Below are 25006 nucleotides of genomic sequence, written 5' to 3'. Positions count from 1 at the left end.
TGATATTATTAATTATAGCCAGCTGGTACCACTGATCATGTGACTTTAAACCAGGACATAAAACTTTTCAGAACCGTGAAACCAAATGGTTAAAACTTCAGTTACAGAGTTACTCAGTTATATGTAAGTATTCTTACGAGTTAGCAAAAATAAAAGCATGGTTATTTTTCAAACTGCATTTAAAAAAAAAAAAACATTTTATTCCTTTCTTAAAATATTGTATCGTCGAAAAGTTTCTCATAGAGAAAGTTTTCAATATTTTTAAGAGGTGGAGGTGAAGTTAGTGATTTATTAATAGGATGATATTATTAATTATAGCCAGCTGGTACCACTGATCATGTGACTTTAAAACAGGACATAAAACTTTTCAGAACCGTGAAACCAAATGGTTAAAACTTCAGTTACAGAGTTACTCAGTTATATGTAAGTATTCTTACGAGTTAGCAAAAATAAAAGCATGGTTATTTTTCAAACTGCATTTAAAAAAAAACAAACATTTTATTCCTTTCTTAAAATATTGTATCGTCATTGTAAGCCCAGTATCCTATATCGTGAACTTTTGTCGTCCCTCCCTAGCGACGTTGATATTTATGACTTGGTTTATACATTTATGTATGTCGTTATTTTTTGGAAAACGTATTTCATGAATACATATTGTTAGGAATATGCCAACTACATATTTCACACATCACTTGATAAAGAATGAGTGAGTGAGTGAAAACTTTAAATCTGGTTTTGTTTTTAAACGCGGCGATACGTTTATACAATCACGTTGTTTCTTCCTCGAAGTAAAATATTTGCTAAATCTAATAAACACGGTGAAAATGAACAAATTAATTAATCATGGCATCAGTTTTTGTTTTTGTTTATTGATTTTTAGTCTAACGCAGAGAGAAATAAGGGTTGCCTTAAAATAATCAAGCATTCGAGAAGTTTATCTTAAGCGTAGGTTGCTTTGAGTCTGGAAATTTACGAGGTGGCCGTGAAGGCGTCTTGAAGCCGTTACCAGTAGCCTCCTCCCTTGAGAAAAGTGAAAGCCGACGCCCAGTTACAGCTACAGCTACAGCTACAGCTACAGCTCCAGCTACAGCTCCTGTACCCCTCCTCCCTCCCTCCCTCTCTCTCTGACAGACAGACAGTATTTTCTGTCCTCGGTTCACTCTCACTGGCTGTTCTTTGGAGACTCTGATTCATTGGTTTGAAAACGAGAACGGGGCGAGAAGAAAAACAACAACAAAACCAACTGAACGGGTGCAGCTAAAAAGCCTGGACTTGTGAAATAACTCAACTTTGAGGCTCGTTTCGGTTTGCTCATATAAACGGTGTTTTTTTTTTTTTTTTTTTTTACGTTTTGTTTTTAAAGTAAGTTTATGCTAACATAATGGCTGATACTACTGCTAACAGCACGGCGGCCAACTGCTTGGACAAGCTGAAAAGTTACGTGAGAACACCGAAGGGATTCATCCTCGCAGCAGAAATAGTAAGTTCATCAACATGTGGCACTTTGTGTGTGTGACAGTTATAACCACTATTCACAAACAACCATGGTGTTGGTAGACTTGGCAAACTTTAAAAGAAAATACTGTATGTGGTTACAAGAACCGTCCAGATTCTTCCTTAACAATTTTACAACAACAAAACACTAGTTCGGGATACACTGTTTTCTGTGTTTCGAAGAACCTTCTCTTATTGCACACTAGCAGAGATAGTAGGGGTGGGTCGATACTGGGCTCACTTTGGGTAAGACCCTTTCAACCCTGAATATCAACTCTCTCTCTGTCTCTCTCTCTCTCTCTCTCTCTCTCTTTCTCTCTCTCTCTCTCTATTTATATATGTAATAATAACATTAAAAAAATTCCGTGGCTATTGATACGGAAACGTATGAATAGACCGCCTTTCTACTAGCGCAACACATTTATTTTAGCTCTTTTTATTTTTAGCTACTTCGGTAACACTTTTATTTTAGCCCTAATTCTATCCCTAACCCAATATCTCAAAATGTTCTTTTTTTTTGTATATGTATTTTTAAAGGTGGAATTTGGTAAATATGTTGAAATGAAAAATTATATATGACAAAAGCGGGATTCAAACCCACGGCAGCAGAAGGACGAATCCTTGATTGCGGCGCCTTAGACCACTCGGCCATCCTGACACGGTGAAAACGTATCCATAGTCCCAGGGGCTATTAATAGGTTTCCGTATCAATACACACTTCCATTAAAAAACATAATGTCCTTGTATTGTTCAATGTTCTATACAGACGATTAGTTCTGGGGGCGGGACAAATATTCGCAGAGTAACCAATCAAACGATGAGCGGACCTGACAACAATTGTGCGACAAGTGTAGATATTTTTCCCTAAACGTAGCTGGCAGAGGATAATGGCATGTAATACGGGACAGATTTACGGTTTTAAAGCCTTTTTTTGTGGTTTCAGCAATATTTCCAGGTCTTTTATGACGGAGCAGAACGAAGCTCCAAGCCACTTCTCCGTGGCGGACGCCATGTTTGTTTTGACACTGCTTGGTGAAGGAGATATGACGTTCTTTCCGTACGGCCCTGATTGGCTCTGTGTTTTTTGAGCCGAGGAAGTGAACGGAAACGGCCGCATTACCACACCCACTTTCTTACAAAAAGTAAGGAAGTGGGTGTGGCTTATCTCCAGGCTACAAAAAAGTGCTAACGGAACACAGAAAAGCAGACTGACAGTTCATGCCAGTCTAAAATTCAAACCAAATCATTTAATCATTCATATCTGTGCATGAACTTTGCATAACAAGTTTATTAAGACCTCAAACTAGAACAGACTACACTGACCAGATTTAAGAGATGGACATGTTCTTTTTCAACAATATTAGCATGTCCACATTTTCTGACAGCAATTAAAACCTTTGGGTAAATGTGTCGCTTGGGACAGACGCGGCAGTGATGGAAAGGTATGCCATAATAACCCCCTCCCACCACTTTACAATATCGTGAAACCACCTACACCATTGACAATATATCTTGTGACGTTTTGATTGTTCCATTCTTAACAGAGTGACAAAAATATGTTTCTAAGTAGCTGAAATGTGCTTTATGTCACTCAAACGTACAAATCTTCACTTTTCCTTACATTTTTTAAACACTTTCTGAGTTTAGAGGTCACAAGCTGAGGGTAAAGGTTTCAACCTGTCATTTATAGGTGCCACTGTTTTCTCTTTTGGAACCTAAGAGTCAAATGTTAAGTATTAAAGGCAGGGGAAAGGTCACATGGGTTAACTGGCTAAGCAGGCCTTGTTAGGGATCTCCTTTTGTACTTCATACCAGAGGCTGCACAGCTACTATTTGTAGGCAGAGTGGTAATGCTCTAAATAAGGTAAGGAGGAAAATTCTGTATATATCACAAGTTCAGCTGATATAAAATTTCAAAAATTGAATTTCCATCTCACAACGTGCACATCCGGGTTTAATTTCTAGGAGTTGAAGCAGCCACGTGTAGAAATTGCAGAATTTGCTATCAATAAAAAAAAAAAAAAAGAAAGTTGCTCACTGAAGCAGAATTGCTTCCTGTTGTTAGTCTTTTTGTTCTTTATGCACACTGGTGGTGGGTTTTGATACTACATTACATACCTTTTCAAAAACACTTTGTGTATTTAGACTCTAAACAACAAGCTATCGTCATCCAGTCAATGAGGGTTTTGTGTTCAAAATAAGACGAAATATGCAGGCACGCATAGAATCTCATTTGTCCTAGAAATAGTATGTTCAACAAACTTTTTTTATTTCATCATGATGAAGAATAGCTTTAGTGAAGTTAGTTCAATAATACAACAATCAGTTATACATCTTTTTAGACAATCAGAGAATACCAGAGGTAAACCAATGCTTACAATCCATCATAAAAAAAACAACCTAAAAATAAAAATAATCAAAGTACACTAATAAATGCCTTGAATACTTTGATAATGCACATTATGGTGTTACACAAAGTCAAAATGATTTTCAAATTGCATTAAATGCAGAATGAGCAAAGAAAGAAGCAAATTAAGACTTTAATCACAAAAATATTAACATTAAATTTGCAGTAAAATGTAGTATAACAATAAGGAAGAACTAATGCAGCGATTCAGAAGTTTCAATGTACCTTTGGAATTGAAATATTACAGGTTTAATATTCATGACTTTGATTTTTAATCATGTACCTCTGCGATTACACTATAACACGTCATCATGCATTATGTAGGAAAAAAAAAGCGTGGTTGGATTTAAGGCTGAACGATTAATTGCATTTACAATTTTTAATTTTTAATTGTATTTAATTAAATTTTTTCTTGTCTTGTATTGTTCTGTTAATTTCAGAGAGTGTTTAAAAAGTGCAGTCCACACGTTTGCATGTTTCATGAAACGTGACGTTAGTTAGATATGTTGTAGCGGTAAAGCCACAGATTTGTTTGCTTTATTGTTGTAATCTGAAATTGTTTATTATAAAACAGATTGATTTATTGCTTGTGTTCATTGAAAAATACATGACAAGAGGCCCTTGAAAAAATAGTTGCATATTAAATCGTAATCGCAATATTGAGGAAAAAAATTTCAATTAGATTACTTTCCAAAATCGTTCAACCCCAGTTGGATTACTTCTAGCAGCAAATTGTATTTAGTTGTTGTTTTTTTACAATCACAATTTGAATGAAAAACTGAAATATTTACTATTTTAGAAGTTTGGATCAGAAAATATGAAATTGTTGGTGACTATGATTTCCTGTTGTCTCTTTAAATTGCCTTGTCAGTAATTTCCATTTTTTGCTTCAACTTCAAACACTATTACGGTCATAAAAAAATCAGCTCTGCTTGATCCGTTTGAGTCCACTTTGTTTGTTGAGGCAAAAGTAATAAAGATTCATTGATAAAATCTCAACAGGAACATGTGACTGGTGCTTTTTCCCTTCTCCCACTGTTGGTATTTCCGTGCATCGTGTTGATGACTCATCATTATAATTCCACTACTTATCTGTAGCTTTAAAAACCCACTTGCTTTTCCAACACGAGTGGGGAAAGCCACACAGTCATAACTCATCAGGGTTATAATAATACAGCAGCCTCAGATGTTGGTTGTCAGAGTTCAGGTTTTTAAAAGGTAATGGAAATTCAAGACTGGTGTAAAGTTTAGTCCTGGTAACAAAGGATGCATTAAAGGGCCTGACACGCCTATTCACAGAGCCTTGAAAGGATATGTTGGGACTTTGCTGGCTATTTGGTTTGTTTATTCTTCTGCTTCCCAGGAGTTTAGTGCATCAACTTTTAAGGAGGCCATTCTGCAACACTGGATGTCTGAAATTGTGCAGGGAGGAAGCGGTGTGTGACTACTAGAACAGGAAGGCAGGGTCATCATCACTGCACAGTGTAGCTTTTTTTTTTATCATCTTAGGAAATGTATTGTTGAAACCCTTGTGTCAAAACTGCTGACATGCTGATCTTCAGCTGCTTTATCATAAGTGTAAAAGTGTGAAAGTTTCCCTGAACTGTTTGCACTGTATTTCTGTGTCTCACCTTGTTTAATGTAGACTTCATTTTTTTTTACACCTTTATTCTGCTGTTAGAGGTGATGAAGATCAAGCTTCAACATGCTTGTAGCTGTAGAGTAGAGTAGTAGTAGCACAGGCACACACCCAACCAGTGCACATTTCTGTCTGTGCTCTTGCACAGTGGGTCCACATGTTAATGCACGATGCACTGCAGTGGATGTGTTTCAATCCGGATGAGGGTATTTTTGATTCAGACAAGAAGGGTAGAAGATGTTTAGATGTTATAGCTTTAGTGGAGAATGCAAGTTGTGTAACACACGACACTGACTAAACACTGAGCTAAAGGAGTGATGAAAGAAAACAGTTATTTTCCTTCCCTCTTTCATAGCTTTCTTTCCTTTTTTTTTCATAAATTTCCGTAAAAAGAAAAAATGGCGCTAAATTACGAGAGACTTCCCTAGCAACCGTTGCTGTTTGGTGTTGCACTGCACCACCAACCACCACCTCTTGACTGGTGCTCCTACTGCTGCTAACTATAATTAGCCAGCTGTTCACAAAAGTTTTCCTGCAGATGATTTAAAAAGAGCAGCTCATTATAGTGACGTAAAATGATCCCCCAACACTGCTGCATGCAAACATTCACTTGGAAATCAGAATAAGGTCTTAGAGTGTATCTTGTCAAACGTGGCTATCATCATGGAGGGTGTGTCTCCGTGCAAAACCCTTCACGGTGGCCTCGCTCTGCCCTGAATGGAGCTTCTGTTGTGCCGACGTCTTCATCGCTGCTGGACAGAGGCAGCCTGTGCCAGTCCCTGAAACACATGAGCTACTGATGTGCCTGCCTCGCTGGCTGTTTGTGGAGGGGGAGGGGCAACAGTGACAGATGTCGGTCTGGTGTCGAGTCAGTTAAATAGTGTGTATCATATAGACTGAGGTGATTTGACACTGTCTCCTAAGAGGTCTGTGTCTGAGAATACAACATTGCTATGTGCAGGGTGGGCTCTTTTTTTTTAGACACTCAACAGAGATGGAGTCCAACTTTTTAAGTCAGTGGTATGTAGAGAAAAAAAACAAAAAAACAACCTCTCTAACTTGCACAGTGATTTGAGCAATCAACGATTATTATTCAAAGCGATCACGCCTGAAAAAGTGGTCTGTGGAATGTAAAGATTAGGGAGAAAATGTGAAAAAACAAAAGTGCTGCACTCAAATTGCATTGTCCTTAAAGCGATAATCCAGAGGATGAAAAGACAGCTCCACTTCCTCCCCCTGCCTCTGCCAATCTACCAGAAGCCACGCCTCTACGTTTGTGCACACGGAACATAACAAGGTCGAATCGGGTCACACTGATATAGGTCTATGGGTCATGATATTCTTTGGGCGATGGACATTTTCTGAGTAAGAGCCAAGCGCTCCTCCATGATGCTATGCTGCTCAGAGTGATGCCTGTTTGCTGTTGTGACACGCGGCCTTGTTTCCGTGCACATTTTACGCACGTGCATTCACTTTGATTGACAGACTTCCACGACAAGAAGTTGAAGCCTATTGGCTGGGCGATCGCGGCTCGATTTTCAATTTGTATAGTGGTCTATAGGATTAAGGCGGGACTTATATACATTGACGTATGGGAATGACCACCAGCAGTAGACTGTAGTAAAAGACTAGTTAGGCATATTTTTTCGCTTTTCAAAAGAATCATACATAAACATATATTTCTCAGAAACTCCGGATATCAGCTTTAAGCAAATATCAAACAATCTGCAGCTATGCTTCAGTGCTGCGTTTCTCTCCTGCCTAAAACATTGCATGTACACACAGTATGTCACACTATAGTCAAATGTCTGCCCTCAACACAAATAAGCCCAGCTGAGTTAAAGAAACATGTTTTTTTCTTTTCTTTTTGTTTATTTATTTATTTCATTCAAGACATTAAATTTAATTTATTTCTCCTCCGTATTGAAAAAATGAATGAAAATGAACAGAAATAAAAAGTACATCTGCCCTCTCTATAAAAAATGAATTACATTAAACAAAGGCAAACTGTCACAACTCATTTGAAACCACAATACAGTTATATTTCTGTCTCATATTTCTTCAACATAATACATTTCACATACTTTTTGAACATATTAACTCAGTGATCTTGATAATTTGATGTCATCATTTAGATTTTTTCATAGTCTGACAACCTGAACTGAAATGCACCTTTCTTTTGCCACTCTTCTTACGTTCCCTCTTAATGATTTTTTTGTTGTTGCAGATTTGTGGGTAATATTTTTGAATGAGCTTAGTACATTTTTTTTTTTTTTTTTTTAAATGTATTCTACCAAATTTTTTATAATTTTTGCTGTATAAATATTGTGTTTGTATGTTCCCTGTATCCACTTCCACTAATTATTCTCAGTGCTCGTTTCTGTAAAAGAAAAAATTGTGTATGATTTACAGGCCTTTTGATTCAGTGACTGCTTCACCTTGTGGAAAACAGCCATCGTTTTAGATATGTGATTTCCTTGATCATCTATCATCCATCATAACACCCAAAAACTTAATATCATTTGTTCGTTGTATTTGAATTCCTTCAATAAATAAAGAGGCCTCGTTATCTGATGGTTTTGAACCAAAAAATTTTTTGACAACAGAAATAACCATAATGAACAATGACTGCAAAAATGCACAAAATGACAGCAAAAGTACATAAAATGATAGCAAAGCACTCAAAACTACATAAAATGATAGCAAAGCACTCAAAACTACTTTAAAATAACAGCAAAAACACACAAAATGACAGCAAAAAACACTCAAAACTACTTTAAAATGAAAGCAAAACACTCAAAACTACATTATAATGAGAGCAAAAGCACACAAAATGACAGCAAAAACACACTAAATGATAGCAAAAACACACTAAATGACAGCAAAAACACAAAACGACAGCAAAACACTCAAAACTACATTATAATGACAGCAAAAACACACAAAATGACAGCAAAACACACTAAATGACAGCAAAAACACAAAACGACAGCAAAAACACAAAACGACAGCAAAACACTCAAAACTACATTATAATGACAGCAAAAACACACAAAATGACAGCAAAACACACTAAATGACAGCAAAAACACAAAACGACAGCAAAAACACAAAACGACAGCAAAACACTCAAAACTACTTTATAATGACAGCAAAAATGCACATAAAATTAAATTTACCAATATTTAACGACAACCTAATATCAACCTCTTCCTTTACAAAAAATACAGTAAAACAATTGTTCTAATTAAATTCAAATATTTGAATTGTCCAATGCATGCAGCCACTGTACAGTTTCTGCTGTGTGTCCGCGTTGTGTGAAAGCATCTGCCCACACATGATGACAGCAGCAACAATAGGGGACATTGAATAAATGAATGGTATTGAACTGTAGGCTGCTGGAGTTTTTGATTTCAACCCCATTGGCAGCTTTTCAGATGTCCGCAAGAAGTGCATGCTGACTTTTTACCCTCTTTGGAGGGAAAAAAGAGAGAAGAAACAAACAGCCTCTCTGAATCTGACCAACGTGTGATCAAAGGACAGAGAGCTTCATATTCCTAATCTCACTCTTTGAGTCTTTTGTTGCATTGTGTAATTTGTGTTTGAGGGAACTTGAAATAAGTGCAGTTCAACAATGGCTACTTTGTTGGAGTCAACATTCTGCTCTTCAGTTGACACAGATCCTCATGTTAGCTGGATATCTGTTCACATGTTAAACTATTTGTTGCATTGTTAACTTTATTTGCCTTTCACAGATCCTCAGTTTGATCGTTCTCATCTGCTATGCTTCGTCCTACTCTGGAGGCTACACAGCTGTGGCGATCATCGAGATGATCGTAGCCATCATCTTCTTCATCGTCTTCATGATGGAGTTTGACAAGCAGTTCCAAGTGGTGAACTGGGTCTGGAGTGTGAGTTGCACACAGTGGCACAAATTCACATGTAACGATTCACTCAACTCCCGATACGATTCGATTCACGATACTGGGTTCACGATACGATTTTCTCACGATTTATTTTACAAAATGGGAATGTTGACAAATGACTGAAAAATATTCCTTTATTTTTTGGGGGAAAATACTATACTATTTTCCTTTTATTTTTCATTGTCAAAAGAATCCCTTGATAAACTATGCAAAATGATGCAATTTAACTAAAAATAAATCTTGAGGAATAATACAAATGAAGAAGAAACCTATTAATTTAAATTCTGGTTCTATAGTAAACAATTCAAAACTGCATAATAGTTCTTTTTCTTTTTAAAAGTGCAACTGAAAATGTATTTTGTGCCTTAACAATTGGACTTTAAATTTACGTCAGATATTTGTTGAGACCAGCAGAGGGCGCTGGTAACCCAGTGGTCGGTTGGCATGCAGTTGATCCACCAGTGAAGAAGAGAAGCTATGCTAGCAGACAGAGCTAATAGAAAAACGTGACTTTTACAGATAGTCACTTAATATTACAGATATTCTTTCGGTGCTAAAGGACTAAAGAATCATTTATGAGCATGTTTAACAGTAAATGGCGGCCAGAAAGAAAATAGTAGCAGATTCCGCCCGTCACTCCGCTTCTGGAAGGATTAATATATAGCGCCCTCTGCTGTTTAAAAAAGTACTGCGATTCAATTTTCAGAGCATCGATGTGAACCGTGGTACCTATGAATCGATTTTTAACTGCCTTGCGATTAATCGTTACATCCCTACATTCTATAGGAGTGGTTCTCTAACTCAACGTACCCCCTTTCTCTTGTTTATTAATCCATGTACCCCCTTTTTTCCGACAACAACATTTTGCTATAGAGCATAATGATGGAATAAATACATTTTATAGAATCTTATTTTGTAAATAAGTGGAATGAAACGGTATTTAGCACAGTGGTTCCCAACCTTTTTTGGATCAAGACCACATATTGATATCAAACCTTTCTGGTGACCCCAAAACATTTCTTTTTTCTTTCTAGAATTTGTTTCTGGTCACGTTTGAGCTCACATATTTTTTTTGTTTTTACTGCATTTTAGTTGAACTAGATTTATATTTCACAAAGTAAAAATATAGAAATAAAGTTGTTTAAGATTGTTTGTTGTTTTCATTTTTAAAAAAAAATAAATAAATTTTTTTAGATATTTCAGGCGACCCCGTTTAAACTCCAGGCGACCCGACATGGGGTCCCAACCCCAAGGTTGAAAAACACAGATTTTGGCTCCTGAATAGATTTATTTGTATAGTTTTCATCATTTCCAGTGGGACCAACACTGACACTTTATTTGGTAGTTTTCCACTCTCTCTGACGTGCCCCCTGTACTGCCATCACGTACCCACATATGAGAAACACTGCTCTACAGTATAGTGCGTCATCTGATTTCTTTTCTTATTTCTTCCTCACGTTTACAGGATCTAATCCGTGCCGCTGTCGGAGCTGGAGTCTACCTCATCACGTCCCTGATCTGTGTCATTCGAGGATCAGGAGACGGCGCTCTCATCGCAGGCGGGGTCAGTCATGTCACTGCAGCACAATAGCAGTGCTTTAACTCTTCTAAAACTAAATCTAGGTGTTGTTGCTTAAAGCTGCTACCCCTGATCATTTTTTTATTAGATACAACCATAGTGTAGGCCTCATAGATCAATGAATCAAACATTATTTACTTCAAAATATAGGGAAAAAGGTAGGAATTGTTATTTCCATTGTAAACACTCCCTTTGTTGAATATTTCTCGCACACTGCATTGTGTGATATGGAGTCGTGGAGACGGATGCATAAAAGTGATTTTACTTCATTCTGATATCACAGGGAATAATGGGAGCAAACTAGAACAAAAATATTGTCAAACTGTCCTTGTCTGGAGAAAAAAACCCAATAAGAAATCACGTTAAGAATGACTCCACATCCCACAATGCATTGTGCAAAACTGTCAACAAAGGAGTGTTTACGGTGGAGAGAAAAACACTAACTTTCAAGTGGCCGTTTCAACCTTTTTCTTTTCTTTTTTTTTTTTTGAGTAAATGCTGTTAGATTTATTGGTCTATGAGGTATACACTATGATTTTATCTAATAAAAAAGTATCAAAGGTATCGGGAGTGATTTTTTTTTTTTTTTTTTTTTTTTTAAAGAATTAGCTGCTTATCGATTGCTTTGATTACAATGCATTAGTTGGCAAATTTTAAAAGATGGGTTTTATTTTCCTCTTGATTTTTCCCCAAAATTTTTTTCACAAAAAACATTTAAAGAAGAACTTTTGGAGTTCCTTCAAGCAGCTGTGGTGGATCAGAGGGGGATTGTTCATTCTGTCTGGGTCAGGGAATTTTTCCTAGATTCATAGTCTATTCACAGGGAAAATGAACTCATTCTACCACAACGGCTCTACAAGGACAAGGCATTGTGTTCACGTGATTTCTGGAGTTTAGTCAAGTTGTAACAGTTTTGTATCAGTAGGCTGATATAACAATGTCAAGTTTTATTTAAAGCTATGTTTTTTATCCACTGCTTGGAACACGAAATATTATTGAGTTAAAGATTTATCAAATAAAGCCATGGTTTAGGCCTCATGGATCAATACAATAAAGATCATTTGCTTAAAAAAAGGAGTAAAAGGTTGAAATTGCCGCTCAAATGTTTGTTTTCTTGATATTTTTTGGAAAGATTTTGCACCTTGCATTGTGGGATATGGAGTCCTGGAGACGGATGCATAAAAGTGTTTGATTTCTTGTGTTTCTTCACCAGAAACATCATTTTTGTTCCAGTTTATTCCCGTGATATCACCTAACTCCACGAGACATTCAATTTTGGACTGGTTTGCGTCTTTACGTGTAAACCCCAAAATAAACATCTGCCATTGTTTTGCCACAACTTTCAGTTCGTAAAAACACCAGAATTGGCCGTTTTTAGGAGCACACACAAGAAATCACAGGAAGAACGAAGTGAAAAACCCTTTTATGTATTTGTCTACGGGACTCCACATCCCACGATGCAATGTGCGATACAAGTGTTTACAGTGGAGATCAAAACAAACTTTCGAGCCTTTAACATCTTTATCAGATTAGAAGGAATTAAGTAAAAAATTGTCGTCTACGACATGCAGCTTTAAAAAAATCAAGGCCTCTTGCACATTTATTACACATTCAATAAACAAACACAAGCTTCCCCTCCCACTTAGTTGTGTAGTAGTGATACATTGATAAATTCCAGTCAATTCTCAACCACTATTTCATCTTGTTTTGCTTTGACCAATGACGGGCTTTTACGATTGTGATTGTTGCTTTTCTAGGTGTTCGGTCTGATCGCTGGGGTTGTATTCGCATACGACTCCTACACCATCTATCTGCAAATCAAGAACACCAGGCAGCACACAGCAGCCTCCACTGGTGAGAAAGGCAGACACTTATCTTACATGTTACTGTTATTAATCTGCTCAATACACGACCTCTGACAAGTTTGTGCTTTTTACCCCCTCAATGTATTCCCTTCATTTACAGATGATACGGTTTAAATACTAACACTCAGGAAGCAGGTGCTTCTGTCAAGAACAGAGTGGGAGAAGATAAGATGTTTATGCAGAAGTTCCCAGGGTCAGAGCGGACGTCAGACGGACTGTAAAAAAAGAGCAGGTCACACTTTATTCAATGCCACTGCGTGAACAAATGAGATGTATTTTATGGTCGTGTTTGAAGGTGGAAGGAATCAGCCAAAGTGAGTGGTACATGTGTGCATGTCTATCACACACACACTAAATAAAGTCCCCGTGGCACCTTCCACTTCAACTTTAATGTTTCACAAAATTAAAAGGGCAACTTTTATCAACAACAATGCTGCACGTTGGTTGAAGTCACCTCCGGGCTTGTTGAAATCCGTTGTTTATGTTGTTTTTGGACTGCTGTAGTGAATAGTGACTGTTATAAAGTTTCCACATCCCTTAAGTACTTTAAATTACATGCCTTTGCAAACACTTTTCAGGCCTGTATTTGTTTTAGAGTTAAAAAAAACAAAACATTTTTGGAGTAAAATATATCCAAATCAATTACTATTTCTAATGTTGTTTTGAAAGAGTTTTAAGACTGTGTTAAAGTTTAATATTAACAGCACAAACATAATTTTAAATCTTAGGAATAGGGGGACATGAGGGAATAGAGTTTATATTTTACTAAAGCTGTGGGTAACCCTGATGTTCTTTGGATCTGAGCAGTAAATGACACAACGGGTGCTTAAGAAACATTATTATTGTGCTCCACCTGAGTCTGTTTTCTTTCTTTCCATGGATATTGTTGGCTTGTTGAAGTTTTTCTATAACTATAACAAAACCTCAAACAGTAACTAGTTGCTAAATATTTGAAGTGTCTGTTATTAATAAGCACTTATAGTAATAGAATTAATCGTTATCCATTGGATACTTCTGCGCCCTTATCTGTTATTGTGTTCTTACATTCTCTCCTCTGAGTCTGGTTCAGGTTTTGTAAGGTTACAGACTATTGATCTTTGGTGGCTATTTTGTTCAAGCAACAAACAAAAAAACTTCTTTTTTTTTTAATTGTTTTTATAACTTGCTTTACAAGAATCCACTGCCTGTAATTTCACATGTTAAAGCAGCCTTCCTTTGGGAAATAAAAGCCATTGTTAATTCAAAGAAAATCTGTTTAATTTGTGTGGACTTTTGCCCAAGTATATTATGTATTTTAGTATATTAGTGTATTAAATATACTGTAGTATATAGTATATTAACAATCTACCATCTTTCAATGTGTCGCCTTTTTACCCCGTCACCACTCTGCGGCTCAGGAACAGATAAAAGGAAACTGCTGCACTTTTGGGAGGTCCTGGTAAAAACTGGCTTTTTTTTCTTGCTTTAAGTCATCAGATTCACACCACCGCACACAATTTCCATACCTGACTTCTGTTTTTGTATCAGATCCAACAATGGATGCCATTATAAACAATTAACTTTTGTTTTTTTAATTCTTTTTCTTCTTATTTCGTTTTCTCTGTTTCTTCTTCTTTTTTTCTCTTCTTCTTCTTCTTCTTCGTCTTCTTCATAGTCTTCTTTATCTTCGTCTATTACTTCTCTTAACCTGTTGGTTTTTATTATATTTATTGCAACACAAGATACAACATATTATACATAAAGGAAAACCAGGGGAAAGAAAAAAAATTAAAAAATGAGGAAAAAAATACAAAGACAAAGACCAGGCAAAGGGAATACATTGCATTATGATTTATTAAATGTTTTGTTTTCGTTTTTTTTTTTTTTCTTCGTTTTTAGACAGAGGGAATAAATAGATTGTATACATTTCGAAATATTTGAGAAAAACAATAATGGCTTGTGCATCTAAGAACGAAATATTTGGCATGCAACATAAACAGGTGAATTATATATTTATTTTCATCTGTCAGCTTTTTAGAAAAAAACAAAACACTAAGAACTACCTCAAAAGGCACATTTAGAAGAAGAAAAAAATTAAACAAGATGTGCAGTGCCAGAGATCATGTGGAATAATTTCAGGTTTAACAGAACAGAATGAACAGGTAAAATCAATGTCATTTTTGCATTTTCGTATGTAATGTTTTCCTGTTATTGGTCACAATAAATGTATAAATATCATTTTTTTTTTTAATGTTGTAAATTCTATTATTGCCACTAGATGGAGCAGTCTACCACACAAACTAAATTATAATGCAGCTGTCCTGTAAGTCAAAAACTAAATAAATGATAAAAGAATGTTTTTAAATTCCTTCATCAATTCCATTTATTTTGTAGCAAACCATTTCTCTCAAGCACCTTTATTTGCCATTATTTTGTAACAGGAAATTCAATTAGATCTTCAAGCTATAGCAAAAACACCTTGAAAATAACAACAGTAAAAAGAGGTATAGCAAAATAAAGGTGACAATCAATAATGTCTAAAGTACAGACTTAGAAATACAAGTTGAGGATATTTACATCTGAATTGACAGAGCATCACCTGTGGATATATGGTAATGTCTATGGTTCAAGGCTTCAGGCATTGTTGGTCCATTATAAACTAAAATTATTATCATGTTTTATAGTTATTGCATTTACCATTTAATTTGGATGTAAATATCAAAATAGTAAAACCGAGTCTTCACCTGAAAGAGTTTTTGACATTTTCTTTAGATCCATTTTACTGATGCAGAAAATTATTATGACTCTAAATATTAAATTATACACAATATTTGAGGCAACTTTCTACACTGACAAATACACATTATTAATCAGCAGTTTACAGGTTAGCTTGGCTTTGTTGTGTAAAAAAAAAAAAAAAAAAAATCTACTTTTATATTTATTTTATTCATTCATTCATTTGAGAAGCATATCAATTTAAAAAAAAAAAAAAAAAGATTACAGAAGGAAAAGAATACAAAGTTGCCAATAAAATATATAGGAAATTGCCTGGAGAACGTATTAGCATTCATGGTTGTACAAACCAAGATAAAAAGCAAAAGGCAAACCAAAAAGCAAACTTAAGTTGTTTTTATGTGTGTAGTTTACTTTATTATTTGTAAGTTATCTTACAAATAAGATAACTTATTTGTAAGTTATCTTATAAGGCACAATAAGGCACAAAAAGTGCCTTATTGTACCTTATACATTTCTAAAACTTTCTTCCCGTGCTCAGGTGAGTACTGAAGAAGAGGTAAACCCACGTCTCTATCAAATTAAAAGAACATGGCATTAAACTTCAAAATAAAAGCGACCACCGTAAAAACTGGAGATAAGATATGTCTATTAAGAACACACGTATTTTTTTACTGCAACCCATTGTGGTTGTGGAAAGCTTTCAGTTGATAAATTGGTTTTCGTTTGACTTTTGTTCAGACAATAAAAGCACGAAAACGAAGGTGCGTTTTATTGTGAAATTGTGTCGGATTTATGGTTTTCACTTGGGACGCCAGACTCGTCAGGACTGATAGAGAGTGAAACGGCATGTTGTTCACACAAGATTGACCTGGTATCTACATTAAACAGGGTTTTCTATATTCTTGGACATTTGTTTTACCTGGAAAATATTGTTTTTCACGTGTGGACGGCTTCATGTTCCTGCGGGGCTCTAAAAAGCGGCGGTCCAATCGCTCGGTGAGTCTTTTTCAGCCTTAAATTGAGTCCTTAACGACTCCCACGCCTCATTAAAACAAGTCATTATGGCTCGGTGTTAAAACACAGGAGGACTTTGATGGTTCTCTGTGAGGTTTTGGGTGAGTTGTGAGCTCCAGAGTAACAGAAGTGGCTGAATTGACTTGTAGAGTAACTTCTTCAGTGAGAGGCAACCGCAGCCTGGGCACCTGGTTTTTGTTTCACGGTCTGCTTTTTGTCCCTGAAAACTCGATTTAACTCTTCCTTTATGGACCCAGACCTTCATACACAGACTGTGGCTGTGGGTCTTTTTACATTCTTTGTTTCTGAGTCATGTCGGCTGCTTCAGGTGGACCAGGAGGGGGGCCACAGCACGTCGGGCCCTCACCTGAGCAGGTTTGTTACTGACAACCAGTAATTACACAAAGAAACCAGACTGATGTTTGAAGTTCAGATACCATTCTGCTTACTGCATGGTTAAAGTAACAAAACCGGTAAATGCACCCTTTAATTCTATTATTCAGCTTTCATTAGTCTAATTAACATTCTGTATTTGCACCAAATATACATTGATATAATTGTTATCATCATATATCATCACGTTGTTGTTGTTGTTGTTGTTGTGTATTGGTGTTGAGGTCATTTTGATCTGTTGTGATACTATATATATATATATATATTAGTGGTGTGTATTGCCTGGCATCTGGTGATACGATTTGTGTCAGGCTACGATATATCCCAATATTAAAGTATAATGAGATTATTGCAATTTATATATATATATGACTTAAGAAACATTTAATCTGTAAATTTGTACACCTTCATGAGAACATTAATATTTATTAAATATTAACACTCAAATCATTGGCTTTAACGTGCCATGTGTCAGCAACTTAAAATAATAATAACATAAATAACATACAATCTACCTGTGGCTTTTAAACCAACTTTGACTTTAGTGCAACTTAACTGAGGTTTATGCCTGGAACAACAACGTAATGCAGAATGTTAGTACTTTTTTTTTGTTTTATTGAAAAAAACACAAGCTGGTCAACATGCCCAGGTTTCAGTGCAATTCTTTGTACGGTTACAATGTCTCCTGCAGTGGAAAAGACTTTCCTGGTTAAATAAAGGTTAAACCCCCCCCCCAAAAAAAAAAAATCACCATATGGATGCATTTTCAATCGATTTGTGAATCGTGCAATGTAATATTGTGATACATCACCTAATCGATTTTTTTCCAACACCCTAATATATATTGCAGTTACTCAAACCTCGGTTTTTTACCTCAAAGCTTGTTTTGTAAATTTTTGTAGTTTATATATAAAATTATTACAACAGATTCTAAAGAAGTCAGTAATATAGTAATCAATGAGATCTAATTTTCATTAAAGGATATAAACAAAAATACACGTGGGGAAATAGAAAAAAGTCTATATATATATATATATCTGGTATTCTTCTGAGAAATAAATGGGTCTTCAATCACCTGTTTGCTTTTATGTAATCTAATATTTATTCATTTGTCTTTCCAGAATTTTAAACACTGCTTAAGTTGGGGAAGAAAAATAAAAAAGTAGTGTAACTTAATGTAGGTAATGGTAATTCATAGTGCATCTTTATCCCTGCTTATTCCACTTCATATCAAAACAAACACAAAGGCCACTAAACTTTTTGCTATGGCTGCGAGTGTGCTTGAAGGTAATTTAAAATACTATAGGTTCATCGTAGCAGTCTTTAAAATTAAAGTTATAATCAAAGGGATAAGGGAATGCAATCATTGTAGTGACCAACTTTGTTTTCCTTTGAGACTGAGTGAATAATGGTGATGTAATAGTTTGTTGTTGTTTTTGTTTTTTTATATGGATCTCATAAGCTTATGAGGTATGCTTCTCACCATTATGTGCACCCCAATTAAAAAGTATGGCTACTGATAAGTAACATATTTATTATTCTATTATTATTATTGTTAATAATAAAATAACAGTAATTAAAGTACTAGTATTATCAGTAAAACAGGAAAAAACATTTGAATGCATAAATAATACAGCATTTCATCCATATTTAATCTATTTCTATTGACTAGTGTCATTACATATAATGTTATCCAAACAGTAGACATGTACCGGTAGTATGTACACTCACCTCATTCAAAGATTTAACAATGGTGGAGTCGGTAAATGTGTGAGGTGTGAACGTGGCAGAAATGTAAAGGCATTATGTTAAACAAATGTTGATTGTAACTGGATGTATTTCTGACAAAAAAATAAAATAAGTCATATCATTGGCCATTGGCGTACTGTATCTGAAACTTTAGCTTATAGGGTGTCTGTATCCATCCATTCATCCACTGCCAACACCCCACTTGCTCACCCACTGGTTTTGAAGCTCAGCTGGACGAAGTCCAGGTAATGACTAAAAATCTTCATACTTTTGTGTGAGTTTGAATCTTTCCTCCTCTAACCTGTTACCAGATCCTGATAGTGGCACCATGATCAGGAAAATATCACTTTTCAAAATTTTAGCCATGATGAGAGAAAGGATGTTTCAATTTTAAACTGATCAAGAACCAGTATATTCAATCCAAATATTAGTGGAATCTACCATGGCGATGATGGCGTAAGCCGTAAGGTCTATCTTTGGTTGAAATTTTGTCATAATCCATTAAGCACTTTTGATGTCATCCTGCTATCAGTCAAACAATAAACAAACACCAGTGAAAAATGACCTCCATGGTGGTGTAACAAGAAAGAAGATAAATGACCGTATGCAGAAATGTTTGCATCCTGTCTGTAAAAGAATGTGCATAAGTTTAAATCCATCACATCATGTTGATCCACTTATCCTGATTCCTATTCAGTTTTATGGGGTGCTGGATTCTATCTCGGCTTGCTTTGGATGGAAGGCACTGAGGCAGGTTACACCACAGACCAGTTGACAGTCTATCACTGGACAAATACTTTCACTCCTGGTCGCATTTAACCGAACAACTATCTTAGCACTTTAATTAAAAACAACAGCTGCTCAGTGGTGGGCGTTTTTTTTTACACCACCACGCTGTGAGTCAGCCAAGCTATCCATGGAGCCACAGAGCAACATCTACTCTACAGTCAAGTCTTTTCTATTTGATTCATTGTTGTGTTGGGTCATCAACAATTAATCTGGTCTCACCAAACAGATAATGGCTGTGCTGAATAGTTCATGAGTGTCATTAAAAATGTATGCAACACACCAATTACATTAGTACTAGAAAGAGGTTCTGGCATACAGGAAAACAACACTAGCTAGCTGATGTTCTTCCTGACAATGGTTAAGTAATAGTTGTGATGGATAGTCTTCTTAATTGGCACATCCTCTTTTAAAAGGGGCTGAATAAATAGGTTACATTGTCATTAGTTGCTATGAGTTGCTGAATATTATAAGTTTTCCCATGTGATTCTCTAATAACTATTTTTATGACATTATGAAAAAACAAGTTACTCAAGCTTTATTTACAAATGCAAAACAATTGTAAACAAGAGCACTCTGAGCGCAAACTTCTGCTAAGTGCCAAATCTCTTCTTTGTCAGATATTGGCAGTTATCTGGACCAGTGACCCCAATCATAGTATCATGATCATTCACACTTTAATTGCTTGGAAGAAAATTCTATTCCCATTACATTAATAATAACTATACAGTAGATCCAGATTTATGGACACCCCCTTTTTTTCTCTTCAAAGAATCGTGATGAAATGCACAATCCGGATCTGATCCTGATAAAACTCAGTGGAATATTTGAGTGTCCAAACCGACATAACTACTGAGTCAAGTCCTTTCAACTCCGTTATCAACCGTATCCATGGAAACCCGAGAACAACTTTTTGATGTACATTTTTCAAAAGGCAATGAAGAACATTGTGTATTACAACAGAAACCAATGAGTTGTACCTCAGTGTGTGATGGGTGTGACCAACTTTCATGTTTTCCATTCCACTTCGTTACCACAAAAAGTAGGGCCGCATAAAATCCACGTTAACGGAATCACGGACGGAATCACGGAATCGACCAATGAAAAAGGTTAACGGTCACCTTTTTTAGGGCCCTATATAATCTGTTTTTTTTTTTTTTTTTCCAAATTCCGTTTTATTTTTTCCCAAATTCCATGTTTTCCACATAATTTTTTTAATTCAGTTTTTTAGAAATATACAGTAAATCAATTTTTTCAGAAAATATTACTTTTTAACTCTCCTGTGAGGAAACAAAATAAATACTAATAAATAAAAAAACAAAATAATTAAACAAAAATGTATGTCACAAATAAAGCAAGATAGAATTAAAAGGTAGATATAAGCTGTACTGACATGGATTATTCTGACTGCTCCTTTTTAAGTATTTATGTCATATCAAGTTGTATGAGAGTAGCATTAATGTCACCCAATTTCCCCTCAGGGATCAACGGTTTGCTGAATCTGATCAGGTTTATTGTTTAAGTTTTGATCAACTTAATTTAAAATAAAATTATCCTGATGACATAATTCCAGACTATAATGATTACACACAAATAAATGGACACAAGGAAGCATCAGTTATTTCACCACTAGGGGCCAGAATATTTTACAGTATCAGAAGTTTTCATTAACCTACGATGTTTCAGACTTTACAATCCCTGGGACCTGTGGTCTCATCCACAACAACACTCAACTTTTCCCACAGATCTTCTGTAGCTCTGATGAGATGTTGTTTAAACGTTCTGAGCAGGTGATGCTGATTAAAGCTGACTCATGTTTTCACGGAGCGATGCAGCTCTTGACGAGAAACAGACGGAGCTTCACAGTAGGGCTGGGCAATACATTGACATTCAAGATATATCAAGTTTTATATTTTGGTGATATAGAAAATTACAATATCGCCTATATTGATATATTTTTATTTTATAGCTTACATTGTATTAAAATACTCATTTTAGGTGTTGCTGCTTTCTCTACTTCTGAGAACAGCATGATAAGAACAGTTAAATGTATCGCTGAGTGCGTCCTAACCCAGACCTTTATCTAAACAAGTTACACTACAGAACTCACTCACATGTGCTGTCCCTTACAGGAGAAAAAAAATCCAAAAGTGGCCCATATTGTGCAGCTGTTTGCTAATAAATGTCCCATTTTGTATTTTTTTCCTCCTTTTGTTGTCTTATGTATTTTTGTTGTTCTTTTGTGTATTTTATGGTAATTTTGGATATCTTCCTGAGGCTTTTTGTGTATTTTTTGTTATGTATGTTGTTCTTGGTATTTTGTTGTCCCATTGTGCATTTTTTCTCCTTTTGTGTAGTTTGTTGTCCTATGAAGTATTTGTGTTGTTCTTTTGTGTATTTCTCTGTTAATGAGTGGGGGTTTTTTTTAGTAAATTTGTCTTTTTGTGCATTTACTTTTGAGGGCGCTAGTTTCCCATATCTGTGATACACGCACATGTTTAGCCTGTGTGGCATTTTGCATCAGCAAATTTAACCCTGAATTGTCTTTCTGGCAAGATATAATATTGTATATCACCATTTTGAGATAAAATATCAAAACATGAATTTTGGTCCATATCGCCCAGCCCTACTTCACAGGCACAGCAAAGTTAAGCGGGCACTGGTTGGCTCTGTATTTAGGGTTAGACGGTGTTTGATGCGGCCAGGACAGGAGGGGGGAGGGCGGTGCATCTAATGAGCAGTCCCCAGAAACATTAACCAAATTAAAAAATGTCCTTAGCCTCACGGTGACAGCGTTTCATGCCGATTCTGTCTCTCTTTGAGTTCAACAGTAGATTTTGTTTTCATTAGTTGAGTCTGTGATTCCGTTAATGTGGATTTTATGGGGCCCTACATGTTGTTCCAGGTCCCGTGCAAAGTTGAATGGAATCTTCCACGGTGTAAGGTCAATCTTTGGTTAATACTATGTCAAAATCTGCTAAGTACTTTTGACATAATCGTGCTCACAGACAAACAAACAAACACCATTGAAAATATTACCTCCTTGGTGGAACAACAATGGGTTCCTGCCTTGCTTTAAGAGGAACCAACCACTTTTTGTGAAACAATGGTATATTTATTCCCCTTCTTTAAAGAAAGTGGTGATACACAAATTATAGGGGGTTTCAGCATTACCTGCCTAGAAGGGAGAGGTCCTTCTACTCTGCATACCATGACAGAAAATTCCACTGACCTGTGACCTCACCTGTTAATCATTAAATGATCCAATGTTACTAAGTGAAGCAGTGTGATGGTGGGTAATGAGCTGTTTAGAAGAGCGTTAGCCAAATGAGTTTGTTCAGGTGTATTTATTACCTTAGTTTATGCTATTGTGATCCATCCCCTGGCCAACTTGTGGTCTTGTCAGCCATTACATAACTAAGCTATCGGCTTCAGGTTACTGAAGGTTTGCTACCAGGTTACACTGTAACCTGGTAGCAAACCAAAGCATCTCCATGTATTTAAACATTCCACTTATTCAAAACAAAGAAGCTGAGAGGAAAAGTCCAGTGCCGAAGTGTGAAGCTGTTATTGACTTTCCTTAAACATTGTTTAGGAGAAACTTCCCAGCACCCCTCCCATCACATCCTTCACTCATAGCACAAAAGGGAAAGCTCATTGTCAGGAACTCAGACGTGACTCTATTGTCTTTTGCGGATAATCGAAAAAAAACACATGAAACCCCTCGGGACTTTGAGCGGCCTTGTCCTACAGGACTCCGCCATCACGATAAAGGTAGGTCAAACCTTCTGCTCAGCATTGGTTAATGTTCAAGGCTGTCTGGTTGCCATGTGGAGCTGCCATGTTTGGTGAGTGAAAGGAGACTCAACAGCTAATTATCAACAACATCTTTTTAAAACAAGCTTCTAATGTGAACGTACATTGAGTAGACTACTTCGAGTTCGTTTTGCGGTAAAATCCTGGCTAATTTCAAATGCTATACTAATTGCATAAATTAAAACATGTTATGTTAATACACCTGAAATAAGTTATCAGTAGTTGTTTCCATTACAGTTTTTCTCAAAATAAAAGCAATATTTCTCAAGTTTAATTCCAATATCGAAACGTCTGAAATACCTAATTTTTTCGCGCTATTTAGTTTTTGCCCATTTTCACGTGTAATGGAAACACATCTACTGTTACACTCTGGAATTTAAGATATAGTCCCCTGATAGATTTAAAAACTAAATCGTTCAATTTGTTACGTAATGAAAATAAAGGACATTTAACCAAACATAACAAAATGTGCAAAACCACAAATAGAAAACGTAAAAAAATAGACTTAAAAGTATCAAAAGTCAGAGTTTCTGAAGGCATTGGGATATAAAGTGTCATTTCATTTCTTTTCTCAATGAATGGAGAAGCAGTGACACCCTGCATGTATCCTGAAGTGTGTTCAGCTGAGGCCAGCTCAGATTTCCAATAGTGATTGTTGTCACACACCTTTCCACTGCTATTTTCTATAACAATAGTAAGTGTAATGTTTAACTGACTCAAAGGTGCTCACCCGTTGAGCTAATGAAAGCATGGCTCTTAATAAATGTAGTAATTCTTAAGAAAAAAAAGTAATAAAATAATGGCAATGCATGTGGAAAACAGGCTGAGCATGTACATTGAAGGTTCAGTGGTTCGTGCGGTTGGAATGGAAAAGAGAAGACAGATTAACAGGTATGCACAGGTACAATCCATCGTCACATATCTTCAATTTATTGCTGTGCTTCTTGCACTCTTGTTTTTATAGGTGCACTCTGTTAAGACTGGGGTTAAGTTAGTTCATTCTGCTAATACTGGGGTTATTTTGGATGAAGTGGAATAACCAAAATAAGTCATGGACTAAGTTTTGAGCTACAGCGAATAAAGCAAAGACAGAGTAAGTGCATGGAGAGGGAAAGGGTGCAGCTCTTTTCCTGTGTCCGCTTCCTTCCTCTCATCGTGAAATGAGAGCCCTGTGTCTGCAGCAGAGAACCATTGAAAGGAGATGATTTAATGTTAGTTAGTGGCGTTTTAGTAGTTTTGCTCCCAATATCACTTTAAAAACTTTCCAAGTATCTATGTTTTATTAGTATTACAAGTCCATATAAATCATGTGACATTTACTTACTTACACCAACATAAAACTGAAGAGCGAAACATTCATGAAATGCTTCATTCAGCTTTGCTTTTATAGAATATAATTCCTTTATTTTATTTGTTGATAACCTGCTTCATTTGTATCATGATCAAGCTGATCCTAGTAATACTTTGGTTTCCTGATACAACTTTCTTACTTCCGATACTGATATTACATGAGTATTTGCCGATATCGATACGGTATAATAAGTTGCAAGTGACGACTGATATTTGTGTTGGTTTTCATTACATTTCATGCTTGTATTTACCGATACAGATACACAAACAAAA

The 25006-nt window shown here is 35.9% G+C and overlaps 2 protein-coding genes across 5 annotated transcripts in view; both read left to right on the top strand.

The window, feature by feature from the left end:
* Nucleotides 1–1014: 1014 nt before the first annotated feature.
* On the top strand, nucleotides 1015–14155 carry plp2b (proteolipid protein 2b). The gene is made up of 5 exons (XM_028453266.1): nucleotides 1015–1480; nucleotides 9296–9451; nucleotides 10932–11030; nucleotides 12803–12899; nucleotides 13011–14155. Exons 1-5 carry the CDS (start codon nucleotides 1382–1384, stop codon nucleotides 13022–13024), a joined length of 465 nt encoding a protein of 154 aa, XP_028309067.1. The 5' UTR covers nucleotides 1015–1381; the 3' UTR covers nucleotides 13025–14155.
* A 2287-nt stretch (nucleotides 14156–16442) lies between these two features.
* The window catches only part of prickle3 (prickle homolog 3), a 30173-nt gene continuing 21609 nt past the window's right edge, over nucleotides 16443–25006 (top strand). For 2 of the 4 annotated variants that reach the window (XM_028454003.1, XM_028454005.1), the window contains exon 1: nucleotides 16443–16621. In XM_028454003.1, coding sequence (XP_028309804.1) covers nucleotides 16580–16621 — 42 coding nt within the window. In that variant the 5' untranslated portion in view covers nucleotides 16443–16579. Of the gene's footprint in view, nucleotides 16622–16853; nucleotides 17015–25006 lie in introns of those variants that run through there. The other 2 variants (XM_028454004.1, XM_028454002.1) reach the window with 2 other exon arrangements.

The sequence above is a fragment of the Gouania willdenowi genome, chromosome 7, assembly GCF_900634775.1.
Source record: "Gouania willdenowi chromosome 7, fGouWil2.1, whole genome shotgun sequence".
NCBI lineage: Eukaryota > Metazoa > Chordata > Actinopteri > Blenniiformes > Gobiesocidae > Gouania > Gouania willdenowi.
The sequence above is the reverse complement of the archived record's forward strand: the minus strand, read 5'-3'. Positions and strand labels throughout refer to the sequence as shown.